Consider the following 12499-nt stretch of genomic DNA (forward strand, 5'->3'; position numbering starts at 1 on the left):
TTTGATCTTTATATTCTTCTGGGATGTTATTTAAATTGTATTTTGGCATTATGATTGCTTTGTTGTTCTTTAGCTTTACTCTGATTTTCGATATTGCCAGTTCATGATTCGTACCACACTCTGCTCCTGATCTTGTTTTCGCAGAAAGTATGGAACTTCTCCATTTCTGCTATCAATTATATAATCAATTTGATTCCTGTATTGACCATTTGGTGATGTTCATGTCTACAGTCGTCTTTTTGGTTGCTCAAAAAATGTGTTTGCAAGAAACAAATTACTGGCTTTGCAGAATTCAATAAGTCTTTCTCCTGCTTTATTTCTATCTCTTAAGCCCCATTTCCCCACAATTTCTAGTTCTTCTCTGTTCCCTACTTTTGCATTCCAGTCCCCCATGATTATCAGCACATCTTGTTTTGGTGTGTGATCAATTTCTTCCTGTAGTTCTGTGTAAAATCTCTGCAATTCCTCCTCTTCTGTGTTTGCTGTTGGAGCATAGACTTGAATGATGGTTATAATGGGTTTCCCATTAAATCTCATTGATATTGCTCACTCAGACCTTGTATTATAGCTCCTAATTGCTTTTGCTACATCACTTCTCACTATTAAAGCAACCCCGTTTCTTCTTAATTTCTCATTTCCTGCATAAAATATTTTGTAGTTGCCTGATTGAAAATGTCCCATTCCCATTCATTTTAATTCACTCACACCAAGTATTGTAATGTTGATGCGTTCCATTTCTTGCTTGACAATTTCTAACTTTCCCCATGGTTGTCCTTCTCAGAATTTTGCAATATAGTTTGTGGCTCAAAGAAGCATATCAAATTGCATATTAAAATGTGTACTTTAGGTTAAATATGTCTACAAAATGCAGATTTTAGGCTTGAATGCAAAGAAAGATTGCATATTTTGTGAAGAAATATGTTCCAAAAATGCAAACATTTGTGTGGTTTTCAAAGAAAATGCTGAAATGGGACAGAACGAACTTAAGAATTTATTTATTTATTATTTATTTTATTAAATTTCTATCCCGCCCTTCCTCCCAGTAGAAGCCCAGGGTGGCAAACAAAAACACTTTAAAACATATTAAAAACAGACTTTAAAATATATTAAAACACAACATCTTTAGAAACATATTAAAACAAAACATCTTTTAAAACATCTTTTTTTAAAGAAGCTTTAAAAGCATCTTAAAAAGCAATTCCAAAACAGACACAGACTGGAATAAGGTCTCTACTTAAAAGGCTTGTTGAAAAAGAAGGGTCTTCAGTAGGTTCTGAAAAGATAACAGAGATGGTGCCTGTCTAATATTTAAGGGGAGGGATTCTAAAAGGTAGGTGCTACAACACTAAAGATCCATTTCCTATGCTGTGTGGAAGGGACCTCCTGACAAGATGGTATCTGCAGGACGCCCTCCCCTGCAGAGTGCAGTGATCAAAATAAGACAATCTTTCAGGTATCCTGGTCTCAAGCTGTATAGGACTTTGTACACCAAAACCAGAACCTTAAACTTGGCCTGGTAGCTAATGGGCAGACAGTGCAATTCTTTCAGCAGGGCGTGACATGTTGGCGATACCGTCCCAGTGAGCAGTCGCATTGCCACATTTTGCACCAGCTGCAGCTTCCGGACCAACCTCAAGGGCAGCCCCACATAGAACGTGTTACAGTAATCCATCATGGAGGTTGCCAGAAGTAACACATGTAAAACTGATACAGACTGAAATAGGCTGATACCTTCTTCCCTAGCTTTTACCCAGTGTGAATTTTGTCTATAATGAAGTTACTATGTTTCCAAGGAAATGGAAACAACAGTACAAGTGTTGCTTCTGCGATAGATAGTTTACGGTTTTGCCAGTTCACTCAAGTTTTTAAAAAATTAATGTATGTATTCAATGGATATTTAATAAGTAAGCTTTATTTCCACTTGAAAGTATTTTTAGTTGGCACACACTGAAAATATAAGTTTTATAATTACTTTTGTGTTTTATTTTTTATATCCTTCTAATCTGGACAATATTTCAGAATAAAGATAGTGAAAGCAATTTATCTTTTCCTAGAAATTACCATAACCTTTCAGTTTGTTTTCATATGGCTTTCTAGATTTGTTTTAGCCCATATCTGGGAGATTTGGTATGCTATTTGCCGAAAAGATCTACATCTTGAGATATTTTTTAGGCCAGCACGCTTCCAGGTTGTTGCCATATTTCTGTACCCTTTCATTAAAGGATACCCATGTGATTGTTCATAATGATGGCACCACATGAGACGATGAAAGGTCACTTGAGTACATTTTCCTTAAACAACGTTGCCTTGGTTTTGTTTTTCAGTTTTGCCTACTGTGAAGAGACTGATTATTATGTGCCTTTCTTTGGCATGATACTTAATGTGAAAATTCACCAGGAGGGGGAAAAAGTCTTTGAACTTGGTAAGAAATTTTACTAGGGTTCCATAAAGTCCAAAAGCTCTACAGATCAGATTAGTTATGGAGAAACTTAATAGGCTAAAGGACATGGACCTGAGTGGTGGCACATTGGAGATAGTTGTCTCTGCTGTTGTGATCTCTATCAGTGTGCCTGGAAATATATTGTTGATTTACTGCACAAGGAGATGCATCGATGAGCAGTTGCGAACCTCATTCACACTTATTTTCAGTCTTGCATGGACAAATCTTATATACAATTTGGTGGTGAATATCTTGAAGATTGTTTATGCCTCTAATGTTGAGTTGGATTCAGCCGTCTGCAAAGTTCTTATGTTCACAGCAGTTTTTACTACTTCTCTAGCCATATGGTTCACATTATACATTGCTTTGCTCTTCTGTTCTAAATTGTGTCGAGTGGTGCATCCACCAGTTGAAGCTGCATGCAAAAACTATCAGAAGTTTCACATGGTACTAGTTTTTACTCTCTGGGTTGCTGGTGTTGCAGTGTGCTGTCCAGTTTTACTATATACAAGAAGGATTGAGAAGCTGAATACAGAAAATGAAACTTACCAGCAATTTAGCAGTTTAATCTATACTGAATGCAAGACGGAATACAGAAATGACCTGATAGAGATTTTATATGGAAAAATATTTCTAGGTGCTATCAATCTTCTTCCACTGTTAATTATGCTCCTTACTGGATTCCGAATAGTATACCTCCTTTGGGAACACAGGAAGGCAACTTATGGTGGCATATGGATTGGGGGTGATGCTTCTGAACTTGAGGTCGTAAGAGCGTGTAAAATTATTCTGTTATTAATATTTGTTATTACGTCATTCTGTGTTTCTTACTTTAGCCTAGTTTACTGCCTGAAGAATTTTAAATCCTGTTACTTTGCACCACCAGTCCTGACAGTTTTGTCTTCAGGATACTCATCTGTCAGCCCTTATCTGCTTATGTTGATTAACTACAAAGTAATAGTGAGAATGAGATGTTTCTGTTGTAAGGATGAGAAGAAACTGGTAACTGTGTCAGCTATAGCTCCTGTTTCTCCATATGCTTAGCAACCAGAATTCTTTTTTTAAAGAACCTTCTGTGGATGTTACTGTACAGAGTGTGTGGGAATGGAAAACAAGCGTATGTCTATTTTTATATATAATAATATACTGTACATATATTTATTATGAGATCTTCACCCACACACCCCGGTCCCAATCCAAATGGCTTGTAGAAGACAGGATGTGGAGACTCTGTACATGTAATCCAAGCACTGGGCATGGTGTCAACTCTAGCAGCTATTTCTATGCTTATTCCTTTAAAAATATTTCTAACCCACGTTTTAGTTAAATATAACTTCTAAAGTAGCTCACAAATGTAAAATATAACAACAAAAACAAGAGAGAGCCAAAATGGTAGAAAAATCCAGTGAAAGAGAACACAATAAAACAAAGCACTAGCCTGCTGCTCCAAAAACAAGCAAACAAAAGTGTTCTAACACCTCAGAAGCCCAGGAGTAAGAGTAGGGGCCAGACAGACCTTCCAAATAAGATATTCCAAAGCTTGGATATAATAACCAAGAGGCCATGTCCTGTATGCCCACTCACCTAACGTAACTTCAAGGCAAAGGACACAGAACAGAGTTAATTATCCAAGAGGGCTGGCAGGCTCATATGGGAGAACATAATCCATAAAGTCTCTTAGTCCCAATCTATTTAGCACTTTGGAGTTTAATATCAGCATTATTACCAATTGAAGTGAGCTGGGAAGAAAATCAGGAGACAGTGCAACTGACATGGCATTGGTGTTAAGCACTTCCAGTGCCAGACTATGGTAACTTCTGAACACCTTTCAAAGGCACAAATATATTACAGACGTCTACCCTGGATGTTATCAAGGCATGTATGACTATGGCTAGGTCAGATCTCGCCATAAAATTCTACCTAGCTCTCAGAGACAGTTCAGATGTAGAGATACTCCACCCACACTGCACCACAGTTGTGCAAAGAATGTCCCACTGGATGAAGCCATGGCCAGGCTAATCCTAACAACCGTCTTTCCACTCAGATTGGTAGCAGAAAAGCAACAGCCCCCCATGGTGGGAGAGGAGAGGAATGAGCAGTACTGATGTGCTGATGGCACTAAATAGCAAGTAAGGAAGATGTAAATAGGTAATTTGCACCTCTATGGCTGAGTGGCAAAAGAAGGATGATTAACAAGTGTAATACAGACACAGTCTGCTCAGTGGCCTTTAGCAACCTGTTTGGTCATTCCTGTATGTGCTGTTTGTGGAGGCTACAAATATGGTTGTGTATCCTCTGGCAGGCTAGCTGATCCTCTTCTCCCTGGCACTCCTTATTTGCTGTTTGGTGACAGCACCCTGGAGCTGGACTCTTCTGGTTAGCCATGGTGTGGTATGGTGCCACTGAGTCCATTGTCTGGTCTCTGCAAAGGTGAGCAGGATTGTGTCTGATTGTATCCAAAACAAATTCTTCAAGTGTGTTTTATAACATACAAAGCACAGATATAGAGTCATGACTTCTGTGTAAGCACACTTGATGTTGTTATTATGTGCCTCCAAGTTGTCTATGACTTACGGTGACCCTATGAATCAGCGACCTCCAAGAGCATCGGTCATGAACCGCCCTGTTCAGATCTTGTAAGGTCAGGTCTGTGGCTTCCTTTATGGAATCAACCTATCTCTTGTTTGGCCTTCCTCTTTTTCTCCTCCCTTCTGTTTTTCCCAGCATTATCATCTTTTTTAATGACTCATGTCTTCTCATTATGTGTCCAAAGTATGATAACCTCAGTTTCATCATTTTAGCTTCCAGTGATAGTTCTGGTTTAATTTGTTCTAACACCCAATTATTTGTCTTTTTCGCAGTCCATTGTATGTGCAAAGCTCTCCTCCAACACCACATTTCGAATGAGTTGATTTTTCTCTTATCTGCTTTTTTCACTGTCCAACTTTCACATCCATATATAGAGATTGGGAATACCATGATCTGAATGATCCTGACTTTAATGTTCAGTGATACATCTTTGCATTTGAGGACCTTTTCTAGTTCTCTCACAGCTGCCCTCCCCAGTCCTAGCCTTCTTCTGATTTGATAGCCTCATCTGTTTCATTCTAGTTTAGAATGTAAATAATGTGCCTTTTTCTAAAGCCTCAAATGCCTATTGAAGTGCCTATATATTTTATGCTGTAATATGTTGCACAAGTAAAGGAATAAAATATTTTGTATTGATTTTTTTGCTTGTTTTTAAAGTGGAAATTTATTTTATCAAAAATGTAGATCAAATAATATGAGTACATAAATAATTAATAAAGTAATAAAGAGATGCAATTTCCTTCACAAAAGTTTTCCATCCTGTGAGCTATTGATTGTGGTAATATTTTCATAACTCTAGCTGTATCTTATTGCAGATACTTGTGATTGACCTTTGTTCAGTACATTCCCCCCACCCCAAGTATCCTGCTTGAGATGATTTCTAACAGTTGGGTGCCAGTCACAAGGAACTAGAGTTTCCACAAAGAAATGCTACTTTGTGGGTTCAAGTGATAACAGGGATATCATTGTTCTGTCTTGGGAGGTTTCAGTCAGATAAGGTTCCAGCCTAAGCAGGGTGGGTTGGTAGGTAAGCAACAGTTTTGGTTCTGTCAAGGTAAGCAAAGCCAGACAAGTTCAGTCCCCAGCCAAACAAAACAGGCAAAATTCACTTTCCAATACAGCGAAGCTAGGCAAAGTTCAAGTTTGAGATAGCACCTTGGATAACTCTGTATGGAGCTCAAGATGGAGACTTCATACACACTGGCCTGAATGTTGCTTCAGCAATTCCTGATCCTACTCAGTCGCTTCCTCTGGATACATGGCTTCATCCCCTGATGTTGGGACATCTGACCCTGGGTTCATGACAGCCGTTCAGGAAGGATGGTGGAAGAATAGCATTTTCAAGCCATGTGTGATTAATTAGCCAAAGCATTTACTTCTTTAGTTATAGTATAAGGTATGAAAAGGTAACCTCAACAAATGCTGTTGAAACATATATTTTGTTTCTTTTTTGCGATATAATTTTAAGTGTATATAAAAACCAGGCCCTAGAGCCTTACTTTGAATATTGCTTCCTCCACTGAAATCTCTTTTCCTCCCAATTAAACCCCACATCCCACCCCCCACATAGATGAAAACCTGAAGATTTCAACTCAGCGTTTCTAGTCTTTGGGTAAGCTCAGTGTCAGCAATGCTCCTTTCCTTCTGTCTTGGGACAATAAAACCTTCCCTCCTTAGTCACTGGATCATTTGAGTTACTTGCCAGTAGAGGAAAACTCTACTGTCATGATGGACCCTTGGTTCAGGGCCAAACTACATCTGATGTAGGAAATATGAGATCTTACATGTTTTTCATTACTTCAGAGCAGCTACAGTGTGTTGCCAATGTGATTTGTGATGTGGGATTAAGGGAGTGGGTTTTTTTTTTTTTTTTTTTTAATATCCAGTCAAAATTGCCCACACAGAAGTTGCTAAGTTCATCACTGGGGGAAAAATACATGTTCCATCCAGATACTGGGGGAGTGATTTTGGCAGTGGTGTGGAGTAAAAGGATTAAACACCCCTTTGCCAGCATCAGATCTCCTGTGTCATAGGAACATAGGAAGCTGCCTTACATAAGTCGTGTCTAGCTCAGTATTATCTACACTGAATGGCAGTACTGCCCCACTCCTGCCTGTGGATGTCAGGGATTGAACCTGGGCCCTTGTGCATAGGAAGCATCTGCTGTGCAGTTGAGCTATAGGTTGACCATAACTTATTCAGTTAATTCCTCTTCTTCATATCCTGTCCTTCAGATGTAGCAGTTGACAACATTTAAATTAGCTAAACCTGCATTTATTTTCCCTGCATTGTAATTCAACAAATTAAGTTGAACTTTTAAAAAACGTTAGAGACTCATAGCTGTTCCTTTAACATTGTTAGTTGTAATTGTTTAGCTCCTTGAACGTATTTCCTGTTGCCTTGTAGCTGCAAATTATACACAATTGCAGGACAAAAACACCCTTAAGGTTGATTGTGCTTGCACCAATAAACTTTCTTCTTTGCCGTCTCGATCAACATTGTTTGTAGAAATTTAGTTCTTCGAGAATGGGGGGCTGGTTCACACAGTTGCCTTTGTATGTTGTGAAGCAGCTGGCTTAAAATCTGTGTATGGTGCAGAGCAGCAAACCTGTAGAATATGATAAGAGGTTCATGCACTTGTGCCCAGATCCCCTTTAATGTTAACCTGTAGTTTAATGTTGTATGCGCAAGCCTCAGGCCTGTGTGCTTCCCTTCCCTTCTCATCTAGTGTGCCCATGAGAAAGAGTAAGTTTTCACTTCTATTTTCCATTAACTGTGGTTACTTGTTATGCCTAAGCCTGAAGAAACTGTGGTTTAGAGAAACAGTCCAGGATTGTAAAACCATAGTTTGAAAGCAGCTTGTCTTGAACTGAAGTTAAGGTTCATCACAGTTGCTCTGGGTTGGGATAAAATAAGTAATCATGGTTAGATGAAAATGAAACCAAAAGCTTCCAATTTTCTCACAGCCATATCAGAGGCTCATATACTTTATCCTAAACCGTAACGTACTGTTATGTCTGAACACAGCCATTATACCATCACTTTTCATGTTTGCATTAGACTTTTAAGTCAGTTTAGCTTCTGTTTTAAGTAGGCTCTGAAGTGTTGGTTTTATAGCCAGCCTAACTGACCCACTTATGCTTTAACTGGTACAGCTTGGGACAAGGCTTACCAGCAAATGTCAGAATGTACTCTACTTAATTCAAACAGGGTGGCCATAATAGTGAAAAACAAAAGAAAAAGAAAAATTAAGAGGTCATGTAGTCCTGAAACTCCATTTTCACTCACTTGATTTAAATCCATGCTAATAGGGAAGGGCAGAAGAAGCAGTAAGGTTTAAAGAAGAGCAGTGATTCTAGTCGCTTCCCCCTTTAGGCTGGAAAAGAGCCTTGGAATTCCCATGTAAAAACAGAGAAGATGTGCGATCAACTGTGCATGTTTGGAGTGATATGTTTCTTCACGGCAAAAACAGCTTTGAAAGAGTCTAACATGGAGAATTGTAAAAGGAGCACATAGCTGAACTCTTCCGAAGAATGGTGTCTGCTCCAGGTCTCACTTAATGATTCCCTTAATGAGAATTCACTAATAGGCAAAAAGCTTTGCGGTTTAAGACCGTACCTATAGCCCACAGCTATTTCTATCAAACTTTAAAAAGCAGGGAAATTGGGCAGCTATAGTGAATGCACCAGGGGAGCAGGAGACCTGAACTGCTCTCTGAGATACTGTACTGCCCTACAAATTGGTCAAAATGCAAACACCATTTGGGTTGGTCTTTCACAGTCCAATCAACTTCCTGTGTAGCGGGTAAGTATTTGGTAACATGTGCCTCTGAGAATATGATGAGTGGTGGCAACACCTGCCATTTAAAAGGTGGAGAATTACATTTTTGTATGTTTGTTGGTGTTCTTACTTTGCTTCTTTTCCGTGTTACTACTGTTTCTACAGAGCATCTAACCTGGAAAATTTTATTTCTCTCATTATTCATCGTAGAAATCTGTGTCAAATTATTTTTTATTAATTTCAAACCCTTTTTATTGGTCAGTGTCATATGATGGTGAAGACAGCCTTTTTGTTTCAAACTGGAGGTTATGCTTTGTTTCTAGTTTGGGTGCATTAACATTTGAATCTGAAACTGCAGTTTGATGTAAAATCAGACTGATTACAATATGTTGCTACTTCAGCAATGACTCTAGCTGTTGGAAAAAACAAACTTGGCCTGCCCAACATGTATGTTTTCAGCCTGCTATGTTTAAACCACTCTACAAGGAAAGGTGGACAAGGTCAATTAAAAACATAGAGCACATCTAGAATATTGCTGGAATATATTTCAGCTCCTACTGTTCTATCTTGTGCAAACTGAGACACTCCTTGTGTCCATTGGAAACTATTCTGCAGAACAGTCAGTGCCGTTATTCCCCAATTGTTTTTGGAGCTATTTTTTTGGCATTGCAAAGTGTTGCTGTACTTCACATATTCAGAAACAGAAGCAAACGAGAATGATTTACTATAGGAAGCTTCACTAAAATTGCATAGTAAATCAGACATATTTAAAGTGACTCTCAGAACGATGGAAATGGACTGCCTTCAAGTCAATTTCGACCTATGGCAACCATATGAATGGGGTTTTCTTGGTAAGTGGTATTAAGAGGTGGTTTACCATTGCCTTCCTCTGAGGCTGAGAGGCAGTGACTGGCCCGAGGTCACCCAGTGAGCTTCATGGCTGTGGGGATTCGAATCGTGGTATCCCAGGTCACAGTCTGACACTCTGACCACTACGGCACAAACTGTTTTAATGTTGTTGCTTCCTCCCTACTAAAACAAGATCAGCACAGCACATGTCTTGTTTCTGTTATTTGAGCTGACTGCAGGAATTGCCACCTCTCACATTTGCTCAGAGGCACATGTTACCAAATTCTTCCAAGCTGCACAGGAAGTGGATTGGACTGTGAAGGACCATCCCAAATTGTGTTTGCATTTTGACCAATTTGTAGGACAGTCCAATATCTCAGAGAGGAGGTCAGGTCTCCTGCTCCCCTGGTGCATTCACTATAGCTGCCCAATTTCCCTACTTTTTAAAGTTTGATAGAAATATCTGTTGGCTGTTGGTACTTTCTTAAACCATAATGTTGTTTGCCTATTAGTGAATTTCCCTGCTTTTTATTCCAGAGGTAAGAAATGGGATCCTGTGCAAGTTTGCAGAGAATGGATTGATCATTGGCATGCTTATTGAGTTCAGTGGGATTTACTCCTCTGCAATCATGCTTAGGATAGGTGAAACTGACCACAGGGGATGGGAAGGAGAGGAGGGGGATGGGAGCAGGCAGGAGGGGGAAGAGGAGGGTAGGTTTGATCATTTGCATGTTTATTGGGTTCAATGGGATTTACTCCCATGCAATCATGCTTAAGATAGGTACAACTGACCATGGGAAGGGAAGCCTGGAGTGGGCAGAGGGGAAGAAGAAGGGAGGAAGGGAGAGGAGGGGAAAGGCAGGTCTGATCATTTGCATGCTTATTGAGCTCAGTGGTATTTACTCCTGTGCACTCATGGCTAGGATAGGTAAAACTGACCATGGGGGGCAGGGGGAGGGGAGAGTAAAGGGAAGGAAGGAGGGGGAGAGGGGAGCAGAAGGAATGGGAAGGAGGGGATTAGAAGGGGAGGGGAGGGGTGAATGAAGGGGGAGGGGAGGGGCAAAAGAGGTGATGGGAGGGAGGAGGAGGGGAGGGCAGGTTTGATCAGTTGCATACTTTTTGAGTTCAATTGGATTTACTCCTGTGCAATCATGCTTGAAAATGAAATGGACTGCCTTCAAGGTGATTCCGACTTATGGTGAACCTATGAATAGGTTTTTCATGGTAAGCTGTATTCAGAGGTGGTTTACAATTGCCTTTCTCTGAGGCTGAGAGGCAGTGACTGGCCCAAGGTCACCCAGTGAGCTTCATGGCTGTGTGGGGATTTGAACTCTGGTCTCCCAGGTCATAGTCCTAAGATAGGTAAAATTGACCATGGGGGAGGAGGAGGGTGGAGGGGAGGGAAAGGAGGAGGAGGGGGAGGGGGAAGGAGGCGATTGGAAGGGGATGGAGGACGGGAATGGAGGGAGAGAGAAGGGGTAGGAGGGAGGAGTGGTGGGCAGGTTTCATCATTTGAATGCTTTTTGAATTCAGTGGGATTTACTCCTGTGCAGCCATGCTTAGGATAGGTGAAACTGACCTGGGGGAGAGGCGGAGGGGAGGAGGAGGGAGGGAGGGAGGGAGGGAGGGAGGGAGGGAGGGAGGGGAGGAGATTGGGGGGGTGGGCACTGAGCAGAGGGGAAGCCACTTTCCACAAGGAAATTATTGGGAACAGTATCATTCTTTTTCATCATTTCCCCCATCTTTTTATTCTACAGCAGGCACATGTAGCCTCCCACCCAAATTTAACCAAAGCTGTTCGTGGCTACATCTACACTAGACCTTTATTTCACTTTAGACAGTCATGGCTTCTCCCAAAGAATCCTGGGAAGTATAGTTAGTGAAGGGTACTGAGAGTCGCTAGGAAACACCCTGTTCCTGTCACAGAGCTTCAATCAGAAAGGCTGAATGTTAAACCCCTCTGACCACAGGACCTCTGTCAGGGGAATAAGAGTCTTTTCTCAGCACCCTTCACAAACTACACTTCCCAGGATTCTTTGGGGGAAGCCATGACGGTCTCAAGTGACATCAAAATCTGGTGTGGGTGTGGCCCCCTGGTTAGGCAAGCGCAGCAGCTGTGAGTCTGCCTTTTAGAACACTGACAGTTCTTAGTAAACATGCCCAACATTATCATTAAGTTCAAGCCAAAATTTCTTAAATTAATTAAAAATCAGCCAGGCATTTTTTAAAGTTTTAAACTGCAGAAGATAAAGGTCAGAGTATGGGGCAAGGTCAGTAATAAGAGTACAGGTACTGATTTTTAATTAATTTCAACAGATTATGAGAACTCTGACAGAAAAAAGTCCACAAGGGGTCTGGGTTTTCTCACTTTTTTCACTTTGAACTCTCGATTCTCTCTGACTGTTTTGTGTATCGCCATGAAAATTTAGAAGTTTGTTCAGCAAGCGTTTCTGAGTTAAGGACTATACGTTTTGTAAGGTTTTGCTTTATTGCGGAATGCGGGAAATCCATGCTGACTATAGTATACAGCCACTCTTGTGGCTGTATAATTTCGTCAGGAGAGCTGTTAACTGAATCCTAATGGGGAGAGAGACGTAAAGGTGGTAACAAGAAACAGAGGCTTGTGCACACTAACAGGAACTGAGGGAATGGCTCTAATGGGGCCTAGTAATAGTCTTCATAAAAATGTAGGAAGGAAGCCAGGTAAATCACATGGTCTTCAATGTCTGAATATTAATGCTTAGAGTATGGGAAACAAACAAGACGAACTTGAAGAGTAAATACGACTTATAGGTATATCTGAAATTTGGTGGGATGACACCCATGACTGGAATACAGCAA

The 12499-nt window shown here is 40.5% G+C and overlaps 2 protein-coding genes across 5 annotated transcripts in view; both read left to right on the forward strand.

Moving 5' to 3' along the window:
• The window catches only part of SNCAIP (synuclein alpha interacting protein), a 161919-nt gene that overhangs the window by 64317 nt on the left and 85103 nt on the right, over nt 1–12499 (forward strand). Inside the window, exon 2 of one of the 4 annotated variants that reach the window (XM_061624835.1) lies at nt 2325–2422. The exons of the other annotated variants lie outside the window; for them this stretch is intronic. The gene's annotated coding sequence lies outside the window, so the exon portion shown is untranslated. The remainder of the gene's footprint in view (nt 1–2324; nt 2423–12499) is intronic. 4 annotated transcript variants of the gene reach the window in all.
• On the forward strand, nt 2507–3484 carry LOC133375522 (uncharacterized). Its single transcript, XM_061607254.1, has one exon. It carries the CDS (start codon nt 2507–2509, stop codon nt 3482–3484), a length of 978 nt encoding a protein of 325 aa, XP_061463238.1.

Source organism: Rhineura floridana, chromosome 1 (assembly GCF_030035675.1).
Source record: "Rhineura floridana isolate rRhiFlo1 chromosome 1, rRhiFlo1.hap2, whole genome shotgun sequence".
NCBI classification, from domain to species: Eukaryota; Metazoa; Chordata; class Lepidosauria; order Squamata; family Rhineuridae; genus Rhineura; species Rhineura floridana.

Excerpts from the sequence above, each read along its gene's own strand:
- LOC133375522 (XM_061607254.1), top strand. The coding sequence starts at position 2,507 with ATGGACCTGAGTGGTGGCACATTGGAGATAGTTGTCTCTGCTGTTGTG.